Source organism: Zonotrichia leucophrys, chromosome 15, assembly GCF_028769735.1.
Source record: "Zonotrichia leucophrys gambelii isolate GWCS_2022_RI chromosome 15, RI_Zleu_2.0, whole genome shotgun sequence".
Lineage (NCBI taxonomy): Eukaryota > Metazoa > Chordata > Aves > Passeriformes > Passerellidae > Zonotrichia > Zonotrichia leucophrys.
In genome coordinates this window covers 11,178,694-11,204,950 of record NC_088185.1, presented here as the reverse complement: position 1 = coordinate 11,204,950, position 26,257 = coordinate 11,178,694, and the positions used below count along the sequence as shown (strand labels likewise).

Below are 26,257 nucleotides of genomic sequence, written 5' to 3'. Positions count from 1 at the left end.
ACTGAGCTCAGCTGTGTAGCCCATCACTGCGCAGGATGTTTGACTTGTCACGAACAGCCAGCAACTGAAGTTAATAACCCCAAATTGCAGCGTGGGTGCTTTGGTGGGAGGTATAGCAGAGTTTGTGTTTACAGACGCTGCCTGGGAAATGCTATGAACACAGTAATGAAGACAATGTGCTGATTTGACACATTCCTGTAAAAGTTTCCCTCTATTTAGGATAAAGCTTTCCCCACTCAGCTGTTTTAGCAAAAGAAACATTTCAGTGTAAGATTGAGTTGTGTGTTCTCCCCTGAGGTACATTCCTTCCTAGAATTCACAGGAATTGAATTCACAGGAATACAGAATTTGTAGGTTGCAGACTGGTAGGGCAAGTATGATTTACAGTCCCCTCACTATCTTTGGTGAAGTTAAATTTTCAATATTATAAATCAAAGTAAATGATATCTCTATTCCATCAGAATTCCCTCTCAAACTAGCAGGATGTGTGCTGCCAGATATTGCAACATCATTTGATTTACATGGTGGGAACGTTTTTCTGTTTGTGCGCCTTACAAAGTCAGTTTCATGAGATGCCCTTCCTTGGCCATTTCTTTGTCACTGCCTTCTCCTACCTGGTGGGGATTCCCATGCACAGAGAAGGTGCACTCGTTTGACAGTGAAATGCTCCTTTATACTTAAATAATAATGATGTTTATTTTCCTACACTATGACCAATGTTATTCTGCTATAATTTCTGCTTCATGATGCCTTCAGCAAAATGTTGTCGTGTTTCCACCTTCGGGTTGATTTTGAAGTTATCAGCTAAAAAATGGCATTTCAAAGGCACTGCTTGTGTGTGAAGGATGTGAAAAGTGGCTGCATTTGTTCTGAACAATGTATTTCTCACGGTAGCCCACAAAGGGCTCACAGCTTTCTGCTTTGCAGCAGGAAGCAGCCGCTCAGCTCAGTGAATTAATGAACGAGCTGCTCGCTGACAGTGCATATGCCTTGGATCTTGGTTCTGGAACTTGAAAGGTCGCTGAAAAAACCGCGTTAAATGGCAGCATTGTGTGCTGTAACGTGTGTGAGAGCGGTTCAGCTGTCTGCTAGGAACGCTTTCTCTTTGTGGTTAGTTCTGGGCTGGCCTGCCCCCGAGGATTACAGAATCTCCATAACTGCAGGCTTCTAACAAAGAGCAGACAAATGTCCCGGGAGTCGGGCAGGGACGGCTGATCCTGCTCGCACCGACAGCCGGATCCCGCCGGCCCCGGGGCAGCCTGGAAAATGGAGAGACACCTGCTCAGGTGCAGCAATTTGCACAAAACATCCGTGCTTGTTACACTCACGTTCTTTCTCATCCTGCTCCAGCCTCAGGTTCCATTCACTCCCTCTCGTTCCAGGTGCTGCAGGTGTGTGTTGGCTGCTTTGCTCAGGCTGCACCAGGGGGCCTTCAACGGGGGAAAAGCATCCAGGAGGAGTGGCTGGGATGCTCCAGGCTGGCAGTCAGAGCAGAGCTGGACACGGTAGGAGCTGGTTGTGGGTGCAGAGTGCCCGGTGCAGGACATGATCCCTGCCAGGCTCATCCAGAGGCTGCTGTTCCATGTGACTGCACCTCAAGGGTTCACTTTCTGGGACAGGGAGAACCATTTGCCAGAAGAATTCCACATTTTTACATTATATCATCACACCACTGATGTATTAGTCAGAAGTATTAGCAACAGTCATTGAGTTTCCCCTCCTTTGCCCAGTTCAAGGTAAGCATGACACTCAGTGTAGTTTTAAACAATGCAGTCAATCATTACATTACATTTTATCTATTTCCAATGTTGCAATGGAACCCTGTCATCTTTGTGGTCCACACTTAATGAAATGGGCTAGAGAGCTTTCAAGCAGGTATCTTTTTATTGTAGAAAGGTTTATATATTATATTAAATTTGGACTATATTCAAACATAAATGTACTTTAATTACATTAATAATTTAAACAATGTTTAAATAAAGCACCAAGTTAACTTGATTTAAATAACTGATCCAGTTTCCACACTGATTCCTACAAAATCCCACTAATTTCATGCAGTGTTTGAAGAACTGGAGGCCAGAGCTGATTTCTCAGTAAACACTGACTACAGTTCAAGTGCTCTGCACACAAGGGGGAAGTTGACAAAGTCTGAGACAGGCTGGGTTTTGAAGCAGAACTCCTACAAAAGGATTCATACAGATCTGAACAGGGACTGGGTTGCTCAGCTATTTCTCTACCTTCCATTAAAATAGGTAAACTATTTCCACACATTCAAGTTGTTCCAGTTTAGTTCTCTGTACTGACCTCTACATTTTAGGTGATACAGCTTTTATTTTGAAACAGCAGTGTTAAATTCCATGCCCCCAGCGAACTCAGCTGAATGCAATTCACACATTCAGTGTAATATAGACCCACTTTTATCTAAATAAGACCAAAAGAACCTGACAACATAGATACAGGAGATTTTATTTAACATTGTGTACAAAGAAAGGCTACAAATGCCTTAAGACGTTTTTCCCCCAAATACAGTTCTTGGATCCCTTTTTCATACCACATTTCTCAGAAAGAAAAAAAAAATCCAAAATGACAATTTTTCCCTTTCCCCTTCTCTTTGGGCCTGAACTGAGAGATGTTTAGCAGTATGGTTTCAACACCTTTCCATATTAAACTATTAGGATTAGGTTTTCTTTCCCCAAAACTGAGCACTATGAGATACTGAAGCACTACCAACAGCAGGATCAAATGTCAAAAACTGACTCCCTAACACGGTAGTGTTTAAAATAATGCCAACAGTATTAGCTCTGATGAAACCCAAAATTATCCAAACAATAACAAGTTGTTTGTCTTCTACATCTGATAATTTAGGACTAATTATATAATTTAATTGTATTTATATTTAAATAAATAGTCTTAACTCCTTTCCTTGGAATTCTTCATGGATTATAAACACTTATAATACTAGAGATAACAAACTACACAACTTACATAGGCAAGAGAAGGTTGAGTTGTTTTGTTTTGGTTTTTTTGCTGGACAGACACAGAAAGGACAACATTTCAGTGTCCTGCTGTGAGATCATTTTAAACTCACCATTTCATTGTGATGCTTTTCATTATCCCAACACAACAATTCCTTACCCTCTTTTTGCTACCTTGGCAATCACTCTTAGTACTCCTGAAACATTGGTCCCTGCATAGCTAAGTTTTATCCAGGGTTCTGCAAGTTTTGGATGTGACTGTGAAACCCAAGACAAGACTTCTTTTAGGCTGGAAGAAGCACTGAAGAAGGCAGGGAGTAGAAGAGGCTCTTGTGGAGAAATGACCTTTTGCTATAGCAGCTTTTACATTACCATCTACTAGATATGAGATAGGTTTTAGATATAAATTGATTTTCAGCTGTTTGTATAATCCCAAACTAGCATTGCCCCTGTTTCTCCCAAAATGGGACTAAAATAGAAGAATTTTGAGCTGCTCTAGATCAGCAGCCGATCACTTGGGTGCAGTGAGAAGGAACTCACAGCTGCCTCCTGAGCCTGGTCAAACTGGCCCAGGGGAGATGGGAGCACCCAGCAGCAGCCAGGCCCTGCTCCCTGCCGGGCTGGAGCTGCTGTGACCCTGCCTGGGGTCACTCCAGGAAGCTGCTGGAGCCTCCTTGCAGGCAGGAAGCTGTTTTGTACACAAGCCTGCCCTTTTGTACATCCACAGGGATATAAAATGCTGTGTGGTATAAATCATCCTGCAGATTAGAGAAACAGCTCATCTGTAGAATGTCTCCTCAGAACATCCTACCACAGGGGAAAAACCACAGCAGTTACACAAGCAAGAGCTCTAGCACAAAATAAAACTTTCTCTCTTCTGGTGAACCATTTCTGACAAGAGGATTTGAACATGACTGTGATTAAGACAAAGCAGTAGAGTGAACACTTCTGCTAGGTTTGGGCACTCTGTAATTCTGTTAATTCCCAATATGCTCAAACAGCTGTAAATGACAGAATTTTACTTAGCTCACAACACAGCCCTGTGTGAGCCCAGAATTTAGCACTACCTGGTCCCCTCTGCACAAGAAGACTGGAAGTATTTTAATTATCTCCAGGGCTCTGCTACAAACTGAACCTCTCAGTGTGGTATTTCTACAGAGCAGAAAGATGTGAAGTGGTTCTGTTGGGAAAGGAAAGGTCTGTCTTACTGTGAGGTAAAACAAGGCAGCAGGAAATAAATGATGTAAAAACTGCTGCACGTTCTGCAGTGGTCTCCAGCAATGTCACTGTAAGATGGTAGCACAAGAGAATTAACAGTGGAGGCAAACTAGGTAATTTAGTCATTTTCTAATTCTGGACAAGAGGATTTATGAATTTGCTTGACCAGAGAGGCATAAATCTAATGATATGGTCAGGGAAGGGAGACTCAAGGCAACACAAACTCAGGTTTGCTTTGGTCCTACTGCCCCAACCCTTCTGTCATTACAGCTGTTGTGGCATTTGATCCTTGCAGCCCAAAACCAGACTTCTACCTTAAGCAATAATCCAACTTTGTGGTTCTAGGAGTTTAGGAGCTTTTTTCTTCCTTGTGGTGGTTTCACCTACTTTAACAAACAGGTGCTATAGCTGCTGCCTCAGGGAGAAATGTAGAGAGCAAGTGATAAGCTTTGCTTTCTTAGCACTGAACTGTGAATGCTCACTAGCAAGAAAGAGGGGTTACAACACATCAGAACTGTGAGGCTGCTCTAGCTAAATTCCTGCCATTCCCATGTTCATGTTCATTTCCTGGCAGGAGAGCCTTTGCTCAGTGATCTAGGGCATGAGCCACCTTCTGGAACTCAAAATGAGAGCCTCATTCTAGTCCCAAGCAACGTGACCTTGAGCAATTCCTGATTTTGCTTCCCTTTTCCATTTGTGATGGTTTCATTCCCCAATGACTGTTAAGGAACAGTCTATTAACTATAAGTGCTTCCTTTATAGCTTCTGTTGATTTTAAGGGCAATCCATGGATTTAATTCCATTCAATTAGAAAGTTCACAGAACACACATGAACATTTATTTCATCCTAGTTCAGAATGGAGCATTGCTAATACCAGTCCAAGGCTGCAGTATCTCAGTTTGTACAGGCCCTGTGCTAAAGGAAGGGAATGGTACCATGTTTATTTTTCACTAATAGCAGTAGGACAGTGTTAGCAAAGTCTACAAAGAAAAACATCCCTGGAGCAGAAATTTAAGAGAGCATAAACAAGTGACTTTATATATCCTATGAGAATTTGATTGTATCTGGGAATTGCCTTTTCAGATTTTTCTTCTTCAAGGAACAGAAGCAAATCCCCCCCAAGTCCCTGCACAAATGTATTGGTTTCCTGTTATTACAAATCCCTGTCATCTTGAATTTAAGTAAAAAGAGAAAGGGGAAGTTTTTTTCTTAAAACATTTCCCATTTTATACTAAAACTTCCATAAGAAGAATGCCACATCTGGTAAAATTATCCCAGTAGGTGACCAGCACTGAAACAAAAGGATTACCTAGCGAGGAATCAGACAAGGTTGGGGTTTTGCCATCAGACTTTAAACATTTCCAAAACCACATTGGTCAGTTTACATTTGATACACACTTGAAAGAATGGCACATTAAGGTAAATTGACACATTGTGATGCCTTCCAGTGTTACACAGGTGACAAACTAATCTGGAGATCCAGGTCTTCCTTAAGGAACAGTCCATTTCTTTAAATAAACTCATAGAAAACTAACAGGAACAACCATAAAACAGTTTTCAACAGGTAAAACTAATAAACTGTAAAAATCCTGCACCTGCCATAAATATCCACCAGCTGTGGTTGCACCAGCTCATGGCCACACCACGAGGGCCGCGTGGTGCCAGAGCCGGGGTGGGCAGCGGGCACTGGCAAGGACGGGCACCCCACTGCTGCATCCTGCCCTTAGCTATACACTGAAAAATAGCAGCATTAAAATACAGCCTGAAATAGCTCAGCTACTACCTCAACTCGTTAAAAATGTGCAAGAATAAAGAACACCAGCAGCATTTGAATGGATGTATTTCAATTTGGTTTTTGACACTTCCCTCCCGTACAAAGCATACACAAACACAAAGCTGACTCTGAGCTAGTAACTGTTATTTCTTGTCCATCTTTGAAAACTTTTCCCTTCATTGACTTAACTTTGTAAAATTTTACTTAAAAACCTATTCAGTGTTAAAAAAACCCACAAGAAATTTGAAGGTAATTTCTAAATGCCAAGAAACTGATGCTTATTCCCCTCCTTAAACTGGAGAGACACAGACTATCATAATCACCTGAATTTCCTTAGCTGAAAAGTTAAACATTTCAGATTCCTGTTCCTGAAAGTGACATTTGTAAAAAATTCTCTCCAATGCATTAGAAACTGAAGGAGCAAAATCTCCCAGTGCACACATAAAGGGTAACTTCTTGTTCTTGTGTTGTTTATATTGTACCTTTTAACACAGAAAATTAAAGAATTCAATTTTCTGACACAACTCACAAGGGAATGTATAAGAGGAGAAATCAGAAGGCCTTTTCTGAAGCCAAGTTTTGCATTTCCCTTTTTGTTTAAGTATGATAAGGCTTATTAAAAAAAAAAAAAAGCCAAAACACAAAAAAACCCCTCCAAACAAACAAAAAAACCCAACCAACATCCCTGGGAAAGAAACATAAAAGCCTTTTGGAAATACTTAATTTCTGAAAACATAAGACTATTGGAAAAAAAATGAATTGCAAAATTAAAGGAAATTCAAGAAATAAATTCTCATATTTCAAATCAGTCCATTATTTCATCATCAGCAATATGATCCACTATCTTTTCCAGCCCAAAATTACCAGCTTTGGGGAAAACATATTCATACTTAACAGAAATAATTAATGGGTTAAGTTAAATTAACTTTTTTCCCTGATCCACATGCCTGCATGTTAGATAACATTACATTAGAACTGAGCATTGTAATGAGAGACTGACAGCAACAACCTGTCACAGTAACCAAAGCAAAAGCAATTTTCTCATGGTTACATACTATAGATCAGTAATCTAATATTAAAATTAACTTCCTATATAAATAAAAAATTAAAACGTTGGGCAAAAGTAAATTGGCACAGTCATTATGGTATTACTTTCCAGTTTCAACACTGCAAGGAGCAGCCACGGATTGCAAACACCAAAGGAAAAGGCTTGCACCCAGCAGCAGGTGTAGCTTGGCTTTTCTCCCTTTGCCAGGAAGCCACCAGCAGTGCTCCTGCCTCAGGTCCTTCCCCCAGGCAGGAGTGCAAGGATTGCTGTGGGGCTGCTGGGGAAAAGGGAGAACAAATACACAGAAACACACACAGAGAATGCTTTACTGCTCTGCACAACATGGCTCAAGTCAATGGTTTTGCAGGATTGTGACCAATTTTTACCTTCAAACAGGCAAAAAATGAATATAAAAATTTAAAAAATCGAAATCTTAAGCCTTCAAGTTTCCTTGCCTTCATTCCCTCCCTCCCCCAAAAAGCACTTCCTACTACAGACAGTTTTTTTTTTTTTTGCGGGTTCAGAAGTTGGAATGTTGTGGAAATACATACAAGAGAGAAGGAATTTCTAGTTGTACATTACATTACAAAGAGGTTTGCTCCCAGACCTAAGGAGGGAGGGATACTAAGCAATATTAAATTCCTATAAGAATCCTTACAAAGCATGCAAAATATTGATATACTCACAAAATTGAAATTTATATTTGTTCCTTTCTGATTTCGCAACTTCACAGTACAATAATTTCTAATATTCTGCAGCAGTCAGAATTACAGTGACTACAAAATCATTTCCCTTTAATTTTTTTTTCTATTTGCTTGAAACACTCCTTTGCTATTTTTTTTTTTAATTGAGAGTTTGCAGATCACCCATCAGAAAATGTGCAATTCAGCACAGGAGGAGTTGCTTTCTGTGTCATTTTTCCCTGCAAATGATGTTGACAACCTGACCCTACCAATCTTTCAACATCTGTCCCTCCCTCCCCTTGTTGTGCCAATCCCTTCCCTTGTGTTCCAGCTGTACTTCCAGCCAGGATGATGATGGGCAGATGCCACTACATGGATGCTGCATAGCTGGGTAGGAGTAGTGGGGGCAGGGATAGTTTAGGACAATGGCATTGCTCCCACCCCAGGATGTTTGGCACAACTGCTTCAGAGCCAGAGTGCTGCCTCTGGACACCAGCTATTCAATCCTGCACTTTCAATTCCCTGCACAAATCCTGCTGCCTTTTCCACCCCTGGAGCTTCAACTGATTTAGGGAGGGAAATAAAAACTTGGTGTTTGGCCAGATCTTTTGTACTGCTAGATGGGAGTTCCACAGAAATTTCTCCACTGCTCTTAATTAAAACAGAGTTGGAATTTCTGGAGAATTCACAATGCATGCTACTTGCTAGATTGTCCATAAAGTACATTCTGGCATTTTTTCAGAGTGTTTGTATCTATCAGAAAAAGACTCTTGTAGAAACAATGTACAAAGCCTCCAAAAATTCAAGTATCAAAAAAAAAAGTTCTGATAAATGTCTGGAGTAAGCAGCCAGCCAAACTGAGAGCTATTGATTTTTTTTTAATCCACAAATTCTTCAATTACTTTTGCAGAGATAATGTGTTTTCTTTGGAGTGTTGGGTATTAAGTCTTCCCAATTAATTTTCATTAAGTTTGGTGGGGTCTAAGGAATTTAGCAATCCTTCCTGGATAACAGTGCCCCTGCTTTTATAAGCAAATGAACAACAGAATCACTGACTGTTATTCTCCCTGCCTTTCATTTACTGTATTTATTTATTTTATTTTGTTGAGTCTGTCTCAACCCAACAAAATCCATCAGAAGTGCAACATAGGCAAGAGCAGGGCATCTCCTTCCCTGGGGTGTACAAACATTTCTATGGGAAGGGCTGGGTGAGCCAAAAAATCATACAAACAAAATAAAAAACCCAGCCCCCAACCAGCCAACAGTTCTAGCTGTACATTACACTCTTTGATTTCTTTAGAACCATATTCAAATCAAGACTTGAATTTCTGTGGAGAGAATTTTAGATCCCAGACCCTTCTCTTCTCCTTCCTCTTGCAAAGCAATGCTATTTTTGTGGCCTCAAACAGTACTTGAAAAACAGCAGTTATTAAAGACACAGTTGTGATATATCCTTTAACGTCCCCTCTCCCAAAAAGGGGTGTCCTATCAAGTGGTCCAGTAGAAATCTTGAAGTTTCTTTATGATAAATTAAATCCACAAAATGAGGAATACCTTCTGTCACATTCCTAACAAGAATAACCACCACATTGTGTGGTGCATTTGTCCAAGTGTCTATTGCTCCTTCTAGTGGAGATCCCGCACAGCTCCATCTCCGCTCACTTCTGGTTCTACCAGCACAAGGAGGTTTTTCTCCATTCTCTCCAGCTTGTCTCTGGGTACCAAACTGCAGAAGCACTGAGGGCCAGGATTCCCCAGCCCAGGAACAGGCTGAGGAAACACCAGTCATCTTTTTCCCAGGGTGACAGAGTTTGCCAAAAGCAGTTTGTGTCCTGTTGGTACCGCCGGCACCTACACCTCTGTAGAAAAGAGAATGCTTTGCCTCTTGCTGTCTGGGGTAGGGATAGTCTCTAGCTGCAGGAAGTACAGAAGAACTTGAACCTGGAAAGAGAAATGACAAGGTTATACTAAAGCCCTGTAAAAATTCACTCTCATCCTGGCTATGTGAGAGCAAGTGACACAGCTCTCTCTGGGACATCTAGCAGCTGTGTATTTAATATGCTGTATAACAGCAGCAGAAAAAGTAGAACTTGACGTGCTTCAGAGACACTTTTTTAGATTCCAGGTGGAAAAATTGTGCTGGAGGTTCCAGCACTGAAAAAAATTCAATCTAGAATTTGCCATTACTCAACAGAGAAATACAAACCAGTGTGACTCAGTGACACAGGCTCTGTGCTCCAATCCTCTGCCTTCAAAGGCAGCAGTGGCCAAAGAATTTTGTTGTGTTTAAGTGCTGAGGAGCATTGTGGAAACACTGCCAATTCTTTTATCCCAGGCCAGCAGCATGGTGCTGGGACACAGCTCCCCAGAAACTCTTCCCATGCAGGAGCACACACAGGATGCACACACACAGACATTCCTTCAGGAAAAACCATATTTGTACAGATGCAAATTGACCTGCCTGAAGGAACACTGTTCTACAGACAAGCTAAAATGTCTGTGTGAGGGCAAAAGTTGTTTTATGTTTACCCAAAAAATGACCATGAAAACCCAGTGGGGTCACTGAGCCAGGCCTGCCACAGGTCTGTGCTTTCCCAGGAAATGTCTTCACACGAGGGAATGGCACATTCAGGATTTTACCTGGGACATGACTTCTAGTGACCAGCTGTCAGTCATGGTGATGGGCTGGGTGGGGTTAGCAGGGATTTTGCTGTCCTTCTCTGAAGGTCTGAGCAGTGTTGGTCCAAAGACAGTGGCAAGATTATGCAGGGACATCTTGTTGACGCTTTCCCTCTCAGCAACCCTGGGAGAAGGAACAATGCACAAGGCAGACCTTCATAAATATCTGAGTTTCTAAATGAGAAACCAAGGCACAAAATTTAAAAAATTTGCCCAAGGGCAGAAAAGTCTGCAGCAGAAACACCACTAAAGCCCAGATTTCCTGGATTTTAATCCAGACTCTTAATCACAAGATGATCTTTCATGTCTTCAGGGACAGTCTCTGATATGTACAACATACTTATGCAAATCAACACATTGGGCAAGCATTAAGCCAGCTTATTAAAATAATGCCAAATGCATGACAATACTTTTTCACAGGTACAACCATATTACAAAGACATATACAAAATCAGAAAGACTTGACTACAAAAGGAACTGACAACTGCAGTTAGGCAAAGTGCTGGAATTTAAAAAACAGATTGTATTGGATTTTAGACACTTTCTGAGACAAGGTTCCCTAGACCTTAAATATAGGTAAATCTTCATGGTTTGTACAAAAACCTTTCCTGGTGTGTGTATCCAGATGCAGGTGCAGTCTCAGTGACATTGCAGCAGAAATTTGCATATGCAATAGATAAGCCCTGACTCTTTTGTTACTCCTTTCCTCCAGTCCTAATCCTTTTTCAGTATGAGTGGAAATGGAATGCAGGATTTACTACCTCACTAAGGGAGTATGAGACAATAGTTATCTGATGAACAATCCCAGCAGATCAGCAAATACTTCCTCATTTCTGTGATTCAGCAGGTATTTAAAGAAAAGGTTCCACATTTCAAAATAGCTGATGCTTTACACATTAAATGCATTTCTGAAGGAACCACATATTACCTTTTTAAATGGTCCAGAAGGAAAAGGAATGTCACAAGGTTGGGTTCTGGAAGTGATAGCAACAGATTCAACATACAGCTCTCCTTTGCAACAGGATCTGAAAGTGCTGCAAGACAGAGAACAAGACATCACCACAGGCAGCGAGTGCAAGTCTGACTGACTGAGCCAAGTCCCAGAACAGCCAATATGGATGGTCCCAAAAGGATTGTGACCACATCATCATGGGCCGGAAGGTCAGAGTTGCACATCAATACCCCACAACATCTCGTTCCTTTATTTCACAAATGCATTAAGAATCCTTTTCTCTCTTTTTCAAAGCAGTTCAAGTGCTTCGAGGCTTTCAATCATTGATGCTTTTCTTTGCATCAAGATAAGATGAGGTGCATATCCCCCTCCCCTGCAAAGGGGGTTCCCTGGAGGCTGCCTGGGCAGTGGGTGTGCAGGGCCCCAGCAGGCAGGCTGGCACTCAGACACCTGGGCCTCGCAGCACAGCATGGCAGGCACCCATACTGCACCACTGGGAAGGCAATGTCACTGTGAGCTCCATCCCACTGCCCTCACAGCCTGTTCCAGCTTTTGCCCAACACTCTAAATCCAGGTTTTATGATGCTTTAAGAGCAGCCTCCCATGGAAGAGCCTCCATTGCCCCTCGTGCTGCACCTACCGATGCCCTCGGCAAAGTTGGGGTACAGCTCGTCTGTGAACAGGGGCTCCGGCAGCTCCCGGAAGTACAGCTTGAGGGTGCCCGCGATGGCGTTCACGTCCATCTCGCTCATCATCACCGACACATCCTTGTTATCTGAAACAGGGACAGCACAGCAAGGGTGAAGGGACTGCTGGCCTTGCATTCCTCCTCTTCCTCGCCTTGGGTCTGTTTATCTTTCCTCTCTGCCCAAATAGCTGGGAGCTTTCCTGTTTACATTTCTCCAGATTAAATGAGCAACCTTCCAGCTGAGAAGCACTGTAAAAATGATTGCAAGCACTTCATTGCTTTACAGCAAGCCAGGGAACCTCACCCTCCCAGGGCTAGCTGTGCTGTGCCAGCAAACCTGGCCTGATCTGAACAAGCCCTACTTGACTGTATTTATATGCGTTTCAACTTTTATTACTGACAGCAGTTGTTATTCCAATTCCCTGCCTCTAACAGCTTAGACTAAGAGATTCTGAGATTCTCTAACTCCCTATTGAGTGTAGCTAAGGCAATTCAGGGCTTACATTTCCATTTTGTTACTATTAAGAACAACAAAACCAGCCCCTCTCCCTGAACTAAACACCAATCATCATTGCTTTCATAAAGCAGTGTAAGCCAGCATTTCACAGAAATGAAAAAAGTTGTTTTTCAAACTGTGAAAGACCCTTACTTGCACTAGCAGTGCTTCATCTGGTTTTTGATATCTTAGGGTGATTGAAAAGAAAACATGAAGGAAATTCCACTAGAAACTGAAGGAAAAGTGCAGGCAGGGTGAATTTGGGTGTCTGGCACAAATCTTGTGACTGTTGGAGTGTGGCTTGAACAGTTCTTGGACCATCACATAGAAGCTGGGAGTAGGGAAAAATTTCACTTTTTGTACCTCAGCAATTTGGAAGCATTTCACCTGCCCGATCTCAGGTGCCTTTTGGGACATACAGGACACTCTTTTAAATGTGGTACCAGTAAGGAGCCTTTTTCTACTCAAGATCAAAGTGAGCTTTGCAAAGGCTGCTCAGAGTGATCTAATTTTCTAAGCCTGTGCACATCAGTCCAGATGGAGTTAGGGAGAGAAGTCCTGACCACCCAACCCCAGTTACATAAATACCCCTCCTAATTCTAAGGAACACTGGCTTTCACAAAACATTCTTTATTTTAAGGACTTCTATTAATTTAGACACCTCACAACAGTGAAGAAATTATGACTGCTGATTGCTGATGTTTTCCCCCAGAGAGGTGTCTGCCATTTACAAAGATTTGGCAAGGCAGGTAAAGCCATCATTTCATCTCTGCTGGGAAGAATAAAAAACCATGGTTTGGTACAAGGATCATCCTGTTTTATGTCCTGGGTTATATCAGTAAATAAAATATGCAGCCAGGGTTAAAATTATTTTCCTTGAGTGAGAAGCTCTATTTCTTAACGCTTCTTGGGCAACATAAGATTAAAAATAGCACAGCCACCTGACAGGGAGCTGAGGCAGGTTCTGAGAGAGCAAAGGGAAAAATCAGACCCAAATACTTACTGACATCAAAGGCAGCTTTCAGAGCCTGGATGTCGGTTGCGACTCCGGAGACGCGGTAGATCCCCACCTCCTCCATCCCGCGCCGCTCGATCTCCTCCACGCACTGCCGCACGATGTACGGCACCTTGGACCTCTCTCTCCTGAGGGAGACACACACAGGGGCTCAGTTCACTGTTCAGTTCTCCAGACAGAAGGGCTCAGTTCAGCCCAGGCCCTCTGTGCCCGTTCCCCAGGCAGCCAGGATGGCTCCAAGCACCCCAACACTTCTATGGGCAAACGGGGAGGTAGGAAGTCTGAGCAGGCAGTCAGGACCGAGCTGAAAAACTCCTTTTAAAACTCTGACTGTGTCAGCCCTGCTCTGGCTGTTCTGCAGCTTCGAGCACTTGAGCTCTTGGCCAAGTCCCAGTGCCCCCAGAGCCTGCCCAGGTAATGAGAGGATTCCCAAGCAGCCCTTGGATCCATAGCAACTCTGTTGATTTCAAACTGATGCAATTCCATGGGGAGGAAATACCACACTTCCCAAACCATACAACAGAACAAACAGGTTTCTGCTGGCAAATGATTCATGACAAAAGATCAGGGGTTAAAATAATACAATGGGATCCAAAGACCTTGAACATTTTTGATTATGGAAAGGAAACATCACTGTTCAGTGGCTCTGGAAATTTGTGACATGTCAGCTAACTACAGAGAAGGCAAGTGCAAGGGGGATTTCCGGAATTCAGAGGAGTGATAGGCTGTCAGTAAACAGCCTGTGTGCACACTGGTTTTTATCTCTGCAAAAAATGAAGCTCAGAGATGCTAAAGCACCTCCAGTCTGCAGCCACATCTACCCTCCTACACTAGTGGAGCAGGCTGGACTGCCAAACCCCTCAAGGGGACACAGGCAGGTGCACCCCACTGGCCAGTTGTCTTCCTGAAACACAACAGGGAGAAACGTGACCCATCAGCTCACTTGGTGACAATGGCAATCTTGACCCCAAACACTCCCGTCTGCTTGCGGGACGGCATCCTCTTCAGGCTGAACTCCCTGCTGGTGAACTTCACTGACAGCTTCACTTCCACCTGAACCAAACAGAACAGCTGTCACTTTTTAAACATTTTCTTTTATTTTCTTCATGTTGCAGTGAGGAGCAGAGAAATAAAGCCCACAGGAGGTACAGAAGCAGAGCTAATTTCTGTTTGCACACTTACCCCATTCATTGAGATGACTGTGCGCTGCCAATCTTTGTCCTGCAGTGCCTGTGGGTCCAGCTGGAAAACAGAAGTTACCCATGAGCTAGGAACGGATTTCAGAGAAACCAGCTAGCCTGGGAGGCTTCTGCAAGTGAGCAGAGCACAATCACTTTTACCTTCTTATTTCTTTTCCATAGGAAAACCTATGGAACACTCCAAGTTTCCCTGGTTTCAGGGAAACCAGGTATTGGATATTGTGCAGTTCTCTAAACAGGGCTGATGAGGGTTCATACGCATGGAAAACCCAGCAACACGAGAGCAGTGTCTGCTCAACAATAAAGGCAACCTCAGGGAGCACAACCAATATTTGAATCTGCTGAGAAATCATGGAAAGCTGTCCTTCCAACAGCCTATTCCTTTTCATTTCTATTTGAGCATAGAGGCAGGAAGAACACCAGACCCTGCTGTTGCAAGCACTCATTAAACAGAAACAAGTTCCAATCTCTCATTTTCAGCTTTGCTTGATCTCTTGAGTGGACAGTTGTGAGGCTTGGGAGCAGCTGACTCAAGTGCCAGAATGTCACCCAGCAATCCCACTACTGCCTTGGGAGAGCCCCAACACATCTGAAGGCCTGAGCAGTGGCACTCAGCTCCAGGGAGACTGGCAAGAGAGAGGAGGAGCTGTCTTCTTGGGGGCTTGATCAGGCATTGGAACCAGCCAAAGCAAGAATTCAGTGCCTCCTGAGACAGCTTTCTAATGCTTGGCTCTTGAACACAGAGGCACAGTAAGAGCAGGAGGAGGCAACTGCAGCAAACTGTTTTGAGTTTACTGCTGTCAGCAAACAGGCAGTCATAACCAGAGCTGCTTTGCAGCACAGCTCCCCCCTCTCACAGAGCCCCGTGCAAAGCCAGAGAGCTCTGGCAGGGAACAATGGCAGCTGCAGGAAATTCTGGGAGAGCTTAGACACGGTCATGGTCACACCCGGATCATCAACAGAGCAGCCCAGTGCTGCTGACAGCTACAGACACAAGCCCCCACCCAAACCTTCCCCACTCCCCATAGAAAGGCAAGCAGCAGAGAGCAAAGTTCCTCCCTCTGCAGGGACCCCCAGCAGCACAGAAGCAGCAAGGCCAACCTTTTCCCTGCGCGCTCTGCTACGGCCGTGAGCCCACAGCGGGATGCTGCCAGCACACACGTGCTTCCATGGCCAACTGGACCGGCTCCTGTAGGTGCAACGCTGGCAGAAATTCCTGAAGAGCCCTTGTAAGGAATTGTCAGCAACCAGCAGCTCCCACATTTTGGGACTGTGCAGAGGATGGGCAGCAGTGCTTGGCTTCAGTGCCTCAGTGACCCCACACACAGCACTGCTGGCCAAGGGGGTTTGCTTTTAACTCCGGCGCAGCAGATCCGCCCCGCCTGTGGGGCTGGCCAAGGGCCCTACGGGCTGGCCAGCTTCTGGGCTGTTCTACCCTCAACTTCCGTGCTGGAAGCTTGATTTCTTTCAACAACCGAATTCTTTCCCAGAATCAAGAGGAAACCATTTCTGAAGTGTCTGGTTTCCTATGAGGAGCAACCATGCTAACTATTCCTGAAAGCTTGATCTCCAGCTCTGAGGAGTCATCTTGTTAAGCTGCCAAAATGGCCCTGCTGATGGACACAGTCACAGCCAATCCTCTTGCTGGGAACCAGTTTTCCATATGCTTTTAGAATGGAGTCACTGAGTGTATTATTTATAGCAGGGAGTTATATTATTTATAGTTTAAGACTAAAGGGGAAAGAGGGTTTGAATATTTGCCAAAAACTTCAAAGGAAGAGTCCAGCAGAATCCAGTTATGGTTTATTTAAGCTAACAGGTATTACTGGGAATGGTCTCAGTAATGACCAGGGAATTCCTGTCACAGCACAAAACAAAATCAAATAAATAGCTGTTAAAAAATAAAACCATCCTGCTCTCTCTCAAGAGTAACTTTGACACTGCTACAAAGAACAAGAGTACTGGAGCTGAGAACTCACAAAGACTTTTCCATGCTGGAGCTGAGGGCTCACAGAGACTTTTCCTCGCTGGATAACTGCTGGGGCTGAGCCAGGGCCACAAGTAAAGCTCCATGTACCTGCTGCTGCCTCTTGCTCCCTTGTTTCTGAACTCTCCTGCAGAGCTGGCAGGACCCCTGCACTCCCTCCTGCTGTTTGACTCCTGCTGGAAAATGCCTTGTACAGAATGGGGACAGCCAGGGCCAGCAGGCACCAGGGCTGGCTGACCCAGCCAACCCTGCATAAATCACTGGCAAAAACAACAGTAATTAAGGGGGGGAAAACCCAAACTCCTCCAAGGTGCTTTTTAAATAACAAAGCAAAATGATGGAAGCTATTAAAAGAGCAAAGCTTGAATAAACTCTCAGCAACACTGAGTGAGACAGGAAGATCAGGTCTAACAGTCTGATAAGTCACAGCAGGACATAACAGAGTCAACAGGAAACCAAGAGCTGTCACTGGGACTTCAATCAAGCTTCAGCCGTGGTCCCAAGTGATGACTGACCTTCTGAGGCCAGCAAGAGACACAGAGGGAAAGGGCAGCTGGAGCAGGCAGGGAGAGAGCACAGTGAGGACATGAGCTAGCAAGAGTGATGCTCCAGCACAGAGGACAAATGGGGCCATGCTGTCTTCTGGCCTGATTTGGAGATCAGTGACCTGAAAGAAGGAACACTGAGTAGAAGAATGCAATCCACGGCCAGCGTGGCAAAGGGAGGCAGCTCTGAGCAAGCTCAGGCAGGGGAGGCACTGTGCAGCTGCTGCCTCTGCACTGACAGTGGAATTTACTGCTCCTCTCCACTGTTCCTCCAGTTGCTTGGTTTGAGTGACCTGCTCCATCCCCATTGAAGCAGAGCCACTGGGTTGTTTCCATGCTCTGTGCAGACAGGACAGACCTGCTCAAACCCTCACAGACTCCATTGCAGGGGCTTCTTTGCACAGCCCCCACCAAAAGCTCATGCCAGACAGGAAAATACAAACCAGCCACTCTGTCTGTTTGCTGCTCCTTCCAGTCCCCTTGTGGCCTTTGGTATTTGCAGTGGCAAGCTACAGCCCCAAAGTCACTAATGAATCAAGCCAATACCTCTCTGTATCCTGCCCAAAACACAAGAGAACAAAGCAGCTCAGCACCACAGGGGTTTCTGAGTGCAGGGCTCTGGCCCTTGTAGCAGCTCAGCACTGAATGCAGACAGGGCACAGCAGTCAGGAAAGGCTGAGAGTGCACAGCAGAGTGCTGAGAACTGGAAAAGGCAAACTGGGAATGCTGCTCTGGCAAATGCAAGCCAGGCACTAAGGAAGGGTGTCTGTGCTCTGCCCTAGGAAACCACCACAGAGAGTTTGATCATGATTTCTTTTTCCCCAGAGAGAAAAGAAAACATGCAGAAGGAGGGAAAAACAAAGCAGCCTCAGTGGAAATGAAAGAGCATGGACTGTGGAACATTAAGGTTAGTGTGTTTTATATATACAGTACATTCACACTACTTGTTCCCTTTATTAAACTTCCCAGGCAACTTTACACCCCATCAATTTTGAACTGTAACTAATGTGACATACATGTTGTCAGAGCCTCACTGCTGCTGGGAACTCCCAGTCCTGCCATAACCCCATTCTTCTCACAGCTCCCCACTGACAGCTTAATCTTTCCCACCATCACCCTTTAGGCATGACCCATTGCCTTCTTCATTTCCCCCCTGTTTTCAGTGCTGGGACAATGTTCTGCTTCAGCAAACTGTTTAAACAAGCCTGAGTGAGTAAAAGGTTTCCAAGTTAACACTGGGGAGGTACAACATGGGACAATCTGGTTTACATGGAAAACAACTTAATGCCTGAAATAGCCATGGGCACTGCTATGAGACATCCCAGATAATTAAGATAAGAGTGATTGTTCTGCAAGGCAGCAGGGAATGGTGCTGCTCCACAGAATGAGTGATCTAAGGTCACATCCTGATTTTCCAGCACTGCTGTGAGGGAGAAGGAAATATTTAGCTTGAGCTGATCATGCAGAAAAAGAAAACAGCCAAGGAAATGGCATTTCTGGGAGGCACCAGTGGGAGGAGCTGGATCACAGGGTGAGGAATCACCTCACTCACAGCTCCCACAGCCAGGCTGGTCCTGCTGACAAATGTGCCCAGTGGTGCAGTCTCAACACCAAACAAAGGCTGCTGCACTCCAAACGTGGGGACGTGTCTGCCACAGGAAGTGCACAATTCAAGGGGCCAGCCAAGTGCCAGAGATGGACTGCAAGGTAACAACAAAGAGAAAAGCCAGGGTGCTCACAATGAGAGGGGCTTATGCCCACAGTTGAGCTAAGCCTCACATTTCCTCCCATCATGTGCTGTCCATTCTGTCCTCCTCCAGCTCCCCAGTAATTCCAGTTTCACAGTGAACTCAGGAATAGTAATTCTCATGCCTGAGGTGCACAGGAGCCCCCAGCCACGTGTGCCAGTCAGTTCAGCACTGCTGTGCCCAGCTCTGCTGAGGACTTCACTCCTACATTTACAGGAGGTTCTGTACACTGAAACCTCATGGGTTTATGCTTCAGAGATAACCCTGCAGACTGGCAGGAAAGAAGCAGCTCTTGCATCTGGCTGTACAGACAGACAAACAAAATATTCCATAGGAAAAGAAAGTATGAGCAATGGGAGCTATTAAAATTGCTGCCCATTCCTGGAAACTTGTGACATGGACCAATTTCCAGCCTTCCTTCCTTCACTACCATTATGTAACGGAGAGATTTAATAAACATTTTTACAGCCAAAACCGTCCCAGTCTCCTTGATTGTCTTCATCACTAAGGCTCAGTATTTGGTGAGTCACAATTCCCAGTAGTGGGAAGTTGCATATTTACAATAATTCATGGCTTAACAATACACTGCAATTTGGCCAACAGAGAAACTTCTCTGCTTTTATCAAAGGAGGATGCAGACACGACTCTTCACGTTCCCAGAGTTTTTACCTAAAAGGAATTTATGAAACAAAAATCCTCACCCAACCTCACAGACCTTGCCTTTAGACAGACAGACTTGGGCTGAATAATGACAGTGCAACAACAAATCAGAAACCCAGGATAAACTACAAACTCTATGGCAAACAAAATTTGATATAAAAGCACCTGGGAGAACAGCCAACCTTCAGGCTGTAATCAGATTTTGTTGTTGTATTATTATGGTTTCTTAATAGAGAAATGGTGTTTACTTCAAAAATGGAACTAAACCAAAATCAAAGCCTTTAATAATTTTTATCAATCCAAAATCTTACCAGACTGTCATATGACTTCTATTTGATTCAATAGTGTTTGAAATCCATGATGGGACAGAAATCGCTGAAAATTAAGGGATTATTCTGGCAATTCATCAAGTTTCTTTATAAAGTGCAAAGGAGATTTACAGAAACCAAGAGAGCTTTTGCATGTGCCTTTTATGATACAACAGAATGCAACATTTGTATATTGATTAAAAACATTTTAATTGATTTTTCAACCTTCCCACTGTCTAGGTTTCTCTAAAAGAATCAGGATGCAATTAATATTTAATTGCCATCAAAAAGTATTTTTATTTACTAAAGTATAAAATATATTTACAGAATATAAAATTGCTGTGCATAAAAATGCCCACAGCTGTGAGAAGGAAAAAAATGTCAAATTTTGAAAGATTTTGTTTTTCTATAATATTTCTATGTAACATATTTGTAGAATTTATCAGGTCAGTGATTTCAGGGTTCTGTTATGAGCACACAAATCTCCAGGGCATTTCAGGGCTGAAGAGTTGCTCTTTTGTAGTTGCTCAGCTCTGTGGAAAACAGCCTTTGTTAGCTGCAGGGACACAGGGATTTCTGGTCAGCTGAGACTCTCACACAGCAGCCTGTGCTGGCATTTATTGATCTCACACCAGCTCCCTTCACATCCCACCATGCATCTGAGACAAAAGCTCTCTCTGAAACCAGGAGAGAGGGGAGGAAGAGGCTGATCAGTCATTTAGGCAATGAACCCTGCCAGAGCAAAGGGGGGATGTGATCCCACAGGCCACCCTCACCCTGAGCTGCTTCTGCAGTCCCACAAATGGCCCTGGCCTGCATGGCCCTCACTGCAGTGGGAAAGGGAAAGTGTCATCCACAGGAGAGGAACAGCCAGACCCAAATGGAGGGGAGCTGGTGAGATCTTTAAACATGCCAGAAAGGAAAAGGCATCTGGACAGGGTCCCTGTTCTGTTCAACAGCCACTCCAACACAAAGAATGTGTCCTCAGAGCAGGCATTTAAACACCTCCTAAAGATGTGGACAGACAGTGCAACAAACTGGAACAGGATAGGGGACATGTGTTCCCCATGTTTTCCTCCACACAAGGCCTGGTTTCTCCTACATCCAGCTTTAGTGCTGTGTCACACAGCAGCTCCCCAAGAGCAGCAGCCCTTTGCAATCATCACCTCCCCCACTGTATTACACATCTGCCACACAAAGTGTCCCAGGCCAGTTCCCAGCAGTGGAAATGTTCCTCAGATGCTGTCATGGCCACCACACTCTGGCATGGCACTCACTAGGACAGGCAGGCTGTCCCAGGGCCTGGCCAACACATCCATCAACTTCCAGCACACACAGCTGGCAGCCTTTGTGCACAGGATTTCCAGAGTAGAGAGAATATTCTTGCATCCTCCTGTCACAAATGAAGCATCCTCACCAGTGCCCAGGGGCACTTCCTATACAGTGGTGTGGAAGTTTTGAAGTTAATGGGCAAAGGAGAGATCAAAACAAGCAGCTATTCCATGGAGCAGGCACAGGGCACAAAGCAAGAGGGACAAAGCTGCTGATTTCCTGCCTGTGAATCACACTGTGTCCCTCACTATCTGAGGGAAAAATCTTCAATGCTGAGACAACCAGAAGGCAGAAAAAACCTCTGTGGTGAACAGCAGGATTCAAAGTGCTGTGATGGTTTGCAGTAAGGGTATCAGGAATGAGCTGAGCACAGCCTTACCTGGATCTGTCCTTTGCCCATGATGCGATCTGTGCTCTCCCCATCCTCTTTGGTGAGCTTGGTTTTGTTGTAGCACTTTTCATAGCACAGAATCCGCAGTGTCTGGGAGCCCTCCAGCTCAATCTCAAACTCCTGCAGGGCACCAGGAAAGGAAAGAGCAATGGCTGCATCACAACAGGACACCAGTCTCAGAATAATCAATACAGACTCTTTAATACTCATCAGAAGAACACTTAAGGCTGGCCAAAACCTCCTCCCTACTGAAACTGGTCTAGAAATAAGCAGAATTTGTATTTTGTATCTATAAGATGGTCAAATTGGAGACTAAGATGGTTCACTCCTTAGTCAGGTTTCACAGATCTCAGCAAAGCATTATTCAAAGACACAAATTTGCTCTTCTATGTAAGAAATTTTGCTCATTTCATCTCAGCAGGTCTGAGATGGCTGTAAACAGGCAAAATGTCTATAGTTGATTCTTCCCCCTCTCAACAAATAAACAAAACCATCTCCTTCAACATATTTTTACTTATGTCTTTAAAAAAATTGTCAAGCTTTAATCTGTTTAAAAGATGAAATACTGGACAAGACTCATTTATATCAAATTGTTTCACTACCACTAATCCAAGAGAAAATCTTCTGCAAGCTCTGACAGCCAAATGAACCTGGCAGAAAAGTGTTTTGTGAGAAGCAGCATGTGCAGCACAAGTGCTGAGCATGCAGCACCTCCTTCACTGGCAGGTCTGCTACCCATCATGTGTTGATGTTTGGCACATGGAATGAGTCACATCAAGAAAAATCAAACCCACCTCGTTCCAGTTGGGCTCTGTGGTGTCTCTGTAAACTCTGGTTTTGGCCTTGTTCACAAAATACCCAAAAGAATCCACCTCTAAGGTGCAGTACAAATCTGAGGAGGGGAGACAGGGGAGACAAAAACTTTAAAAACATATCTAGAATCTCCTAACTTGCAATCATCAGCTGCACAAAGTGCCTTCATTTCCATCATCTCTGTATTAGTACCAGTAACACCATCCCATACAAATCTCATCACCTTGCTCAGCCCAGCTGTCCTTAGGAAGTTCTGTCACCTTTTTTGATCCTTCTGTCAAGTCATTCCCCTGAATTTCAACACCACTTTCTTCCCAACAAAAAATTCTGGATGCCAGAGAACACCTTTCATTCTTTCCTTGTAAAACAAAATACAGCTGAAAGAATTGAGAATAAGGGCTGACTTGTTTCTAGAACAGCTGGGTAATCAGCAAACACTGCTTAGACTCAGCCTAACAATAAATGCTGTGTGCTCGATCCTTGATGCTGATCTTTTTGGGAGTTAAGAGTAGAACTTCCAGTTCCCCAAAACACCTCTCCTCCTCACCACCACCACAGAATCCATGCCCAGCTGTCCCAGCACACGGCTTATCTACCCCCTGTCAGTACCTCCTGTGTGCCCCAGAACTGCAACTCACTTGAGCTTTGCTTGAACCCCGTGGCAGAGTGGACAATGACGTTCAGGAATCCATAGAGACCTGGGGATTCATCATCTGTACAAAACACCCAAGGGATTTTGTTACATTCAAAACAGAGCCAAGAGTGAGAGTGATGAGACTGATATTACACAGGTTAATGAGCAGAAGGTGAACTGTCCCCAAGGGTGGCAGGAGCAAGTAACAACCACTTCAGCAAGACAGGAGACTGTTCCACAGCTGGCACCTGTGATTCCTTCTGCCACTGGGGGGCTTTTACAGTGGCAGTTCTAGGATCAGCAAGACAGTATGGAAGAAATTCAAAGGAGAAAAAGTAAATTATAGTGGCTAAGTCTATATTAGCAAATTAAGCAGTAATTTAGGATGGCCCCTGACACAATTTTGGCCAACTGGTGTTAATCCAAAGGATTCTCAGACACAGCTCAAAGCTGTCCCAGGGTAGGACTCCACCAGGCACTCCAATACCTTGCACAACAGCTGCATGCAAGGACCATTTAATAGTTATTAATGTACACTGGAGGATGCCTGCAAAGTGTAGCAAAAAGGAACAGTAAGAGCAGCTCTAGGGAAAAGCAGGCAGAGAGAGAGTTCCACTGCAGCTGCACCATGTGAAAGCAAACCCAAAGGTCTTACCTTCCTTATTGATAGTGAGGGGAATGTTGTGCACTGTCTGAAGCTTCACACAGGAGTTTGTCAGCATTTGGAGCTCCACTGATGTGAGTGAGAAGCTTTTAAAGCCTGCCAAGGAGATTGCAAGAGGGAGGAGTAAAAATTCCAGAGAAAGGCAGGATGCATGAGCCCTCATCCCGGGCACACAGGGACAGAGCTCCCTGGGCACTGCTCAGCAGCAGCACCAAGGTGCTCAGGGCAGCACTGCTGCTGCTGCAGGCAGCTCTGCTGGGGCATATTCAGTTACTCTTCCAAGCATCAGGATGGTTCACAGGAAATAGAGAGGTTCTTAGTTCCTTGCAAAGTTAAAAACACCATGCCATAAAAGTAACTGAGTTTCTTTTGAATGGAGCCAGGGGATAGGGTTCAGCTCTTCCCCCTACCTGGAATTGCATTGAGCTCTGATCTCTAGGGTAAATGGGAGAATCTCTACACACATTTTCTTACTAACTGCTGTCTCTACACATTCCTCACATGTTGCTGCAGCAGAAATTCCCCAAACAGCCTCAGACAGGAGACGTCCATATTATGCTGTGGATTTCAATGTAGATCTCTGTTTTGGCAGGGAAGCATGTCCCACACATCATCCTCTGGAGCCCTGCTCTCTTAAGATCACAGCATTTGTACCAATGACAGCTGAGGGATACTCACATTTCTTTTGCTGTTCCCGGATATTCTCCCTCCACTCTGCCCTTTCATAGTCCGATGAAATGAGGAATGTGTAACTCTGCCCAGGAGCACAGAAGGAAACAGGGCATGCATTAGTGTGATGCACCACTGAGGGCAGGGCCTGCCTGCTCCCCCCTCCCCCAGTGCACACTGCTGGACAGACTGTTCTGCTGGCACTGCTGCCACTTACCCTGCACCACATCTCTGTCAGGACAGGCTGGGCTCTGGCACCGTGCCCATGGTACCAACATGGACAGTCAGGGCTCACAGAGCCCCACCCTGCCAAGGGCAGCTGTGGCCCTGCAGCAGCTCCCATGGCAGCTTGTGCTATTCCTCACAACAGGAATTCAGCTGCACCAGGAATGCCAAAAGCCTCCAGCACAGGCCTGGACACTGATGAAGCAGTGAAATGCTGCACCAGGGGATTCATTACTATGGTTATTTCTTAAATGCCAGTCTTGAATGCAAATTAATCACAGCCTTATAGGATGCCATCGTACCCTTTGGCACAGCAAGGGTGAGGTGGCTGCTGCTTTGAGGACACACAGCAGAGGCCACAGAGCCCTCATGTGCAGGAGCAGGTGCAGTCACAGACACAAACCCCCAGCACCTCTGGCCCTGAGGGGGATGCTGCTCTCACCTTGCCGTTGCGATTGTGCACGCGGAAGGCCATGTTGGGAGACATCAGCAGCAGGAGGGATTCCTGCTCCGACAGCTTCTTTTTCAACCTCTCAATGACCTTGCTGCCTTTATTGGCTCTCTGAAGGGTGTGGGAGAGAGGGAGCACAGGACATGTGTTATTCTTCAAATCTGCCCTCATTCACACAAACTGCTATTTTGAAATCCACCCTGTGAGTAGGTAAATGGCCCCAGAGCAGAAGAAATGCTGTCAACAGGATCCACAGGACTCCCAGCTGCTCAGAAAGGTGTAATTTGCACAATCTCTACACATGGATGGGGAACTGTTCCCTGATTCCAGCTGTCCCAGCTGAAGTGCAGAGGTGTATGGCCACTGTCTCAGCTGTACCCTGTATTTCTGTTCCAGAGGCTGCAGTAGCATCATGTCACTGGGCAGCCATAGCACTGCCAGGTCCTCCAAGTGTCCTTAACTAAGGAGACTCTAAGGAACTTCTGTAGAAGCCGCCCAGAACTCTCCCACTCACCACCCACTGATCCATTTTCATCAGAAGTCTGCTAAAAATATGGTTTTTCCTGGATAAAATCCATTACCAAACCCAGCCATGTGTGTTGCTTAGCACTGATGCACCAAAGCACGAACCTTAGACACCTGCAGCTTGAGTAAACAACTTCCACAATTCTTCCTAATACCTTACTTTTTCCAGGAAGCCCTCTTTGAAAGCCAGCCAGGGCTGTGAGGCAGAAGCATATTCTTTGGAAATGTGGGGAATAACCTTCCCACAGCATGATCAATGTTATTCATATCCTGCCCTATATACCAACAGTGTTCAAACTCTTAGTTCTCTTTTAGGCTCCAGGAAGGTTTGGGATCTAACAGCTCTCAGAAAATATTTCTTGCAAGCAAAGAGAAGCCTGGGCCAGAGACACCATGTCCATGTCTGACTGTCAGCATAATTGCTGTTTTCTATGCATTTGCTGCTGCTTTGACATCAGTGAAGTAGGAAAAAGCTTCAAAGGCATAACTGAACCTGCTAAAATTCAAGAGTATATGGCTTCTGACCAAAAGCACTGGCAGGATCATAATTTAACAGCCAGAAACTGGCAAATAACAC

General features: G+C 44.6%; 1 protein-coding gene across 2 annotated transcripts in view; it reads right to left on the bottom strand.

The window, feature by feature from the left end:
• Window positions 1-2,450: 2,450 nt before the first annotated feature.
• BCR (BCR activator of RhoGEF and GTPase) overlaps window positions 2,451-26,257 on the bottom strand; it is a 99,908-nt gene continuing 76,101 nt past the window's right edge. For both annotated transcript variants that reach the window (XM_064727360.1, XM_064727361.1), the window contains 13 exons: window positions 25,147-25,266; window positions 24,489-24,564; window positions 23,802-23,906; window positions 23,151-23,225; window positions 22,494-22,591; window positions 21,688-21,819; window positions 14,712-14,771; window positions 14,473-14,582; window positions 13,518-13,657; window positions 11,971-12,105; window positions 11,307-11,412; window positions 10,340-10,502; window positions 2,451-9,640 (listed from right to left, as the gene is read on the bottom strand). In XM_064727360.1, the coding sequence (XP_064583430.1) occupies window positions 9,551-9,640; window positions 10,340-10,502; window positions 11,307-11,412; window positions 11,971-12,105; window positions 13,518-13,657; window positions 14,473-14,582; window positions 14,712-14,771; window positions 21,688-21,819; window positions 22,494-22,591; window positions 23,151-23,225; window positions 23,802-23,906; window positions 24,489-24,564; window positions 25,147-25,266 (1,410 nt within the window). In that variant the 3' untranslated portion in view covers window positions 2,451-9,550. The remainder of the gene's footprint in view (window positions 9,641-10,339; window positions 10,503-11,306; window positions 11,413-11,970; window positions 12,106-13,517; window positions 13,658-14,472; window positions 14,583-14,711; window positions 14,772-21,687; window positions 21,820-22,493; window positions 22,592-23,150; window positions 23,226-23,801; window positions 23,907-24,488; window positions 24,565-25,146; window positions 25,267-26,257) is intronic.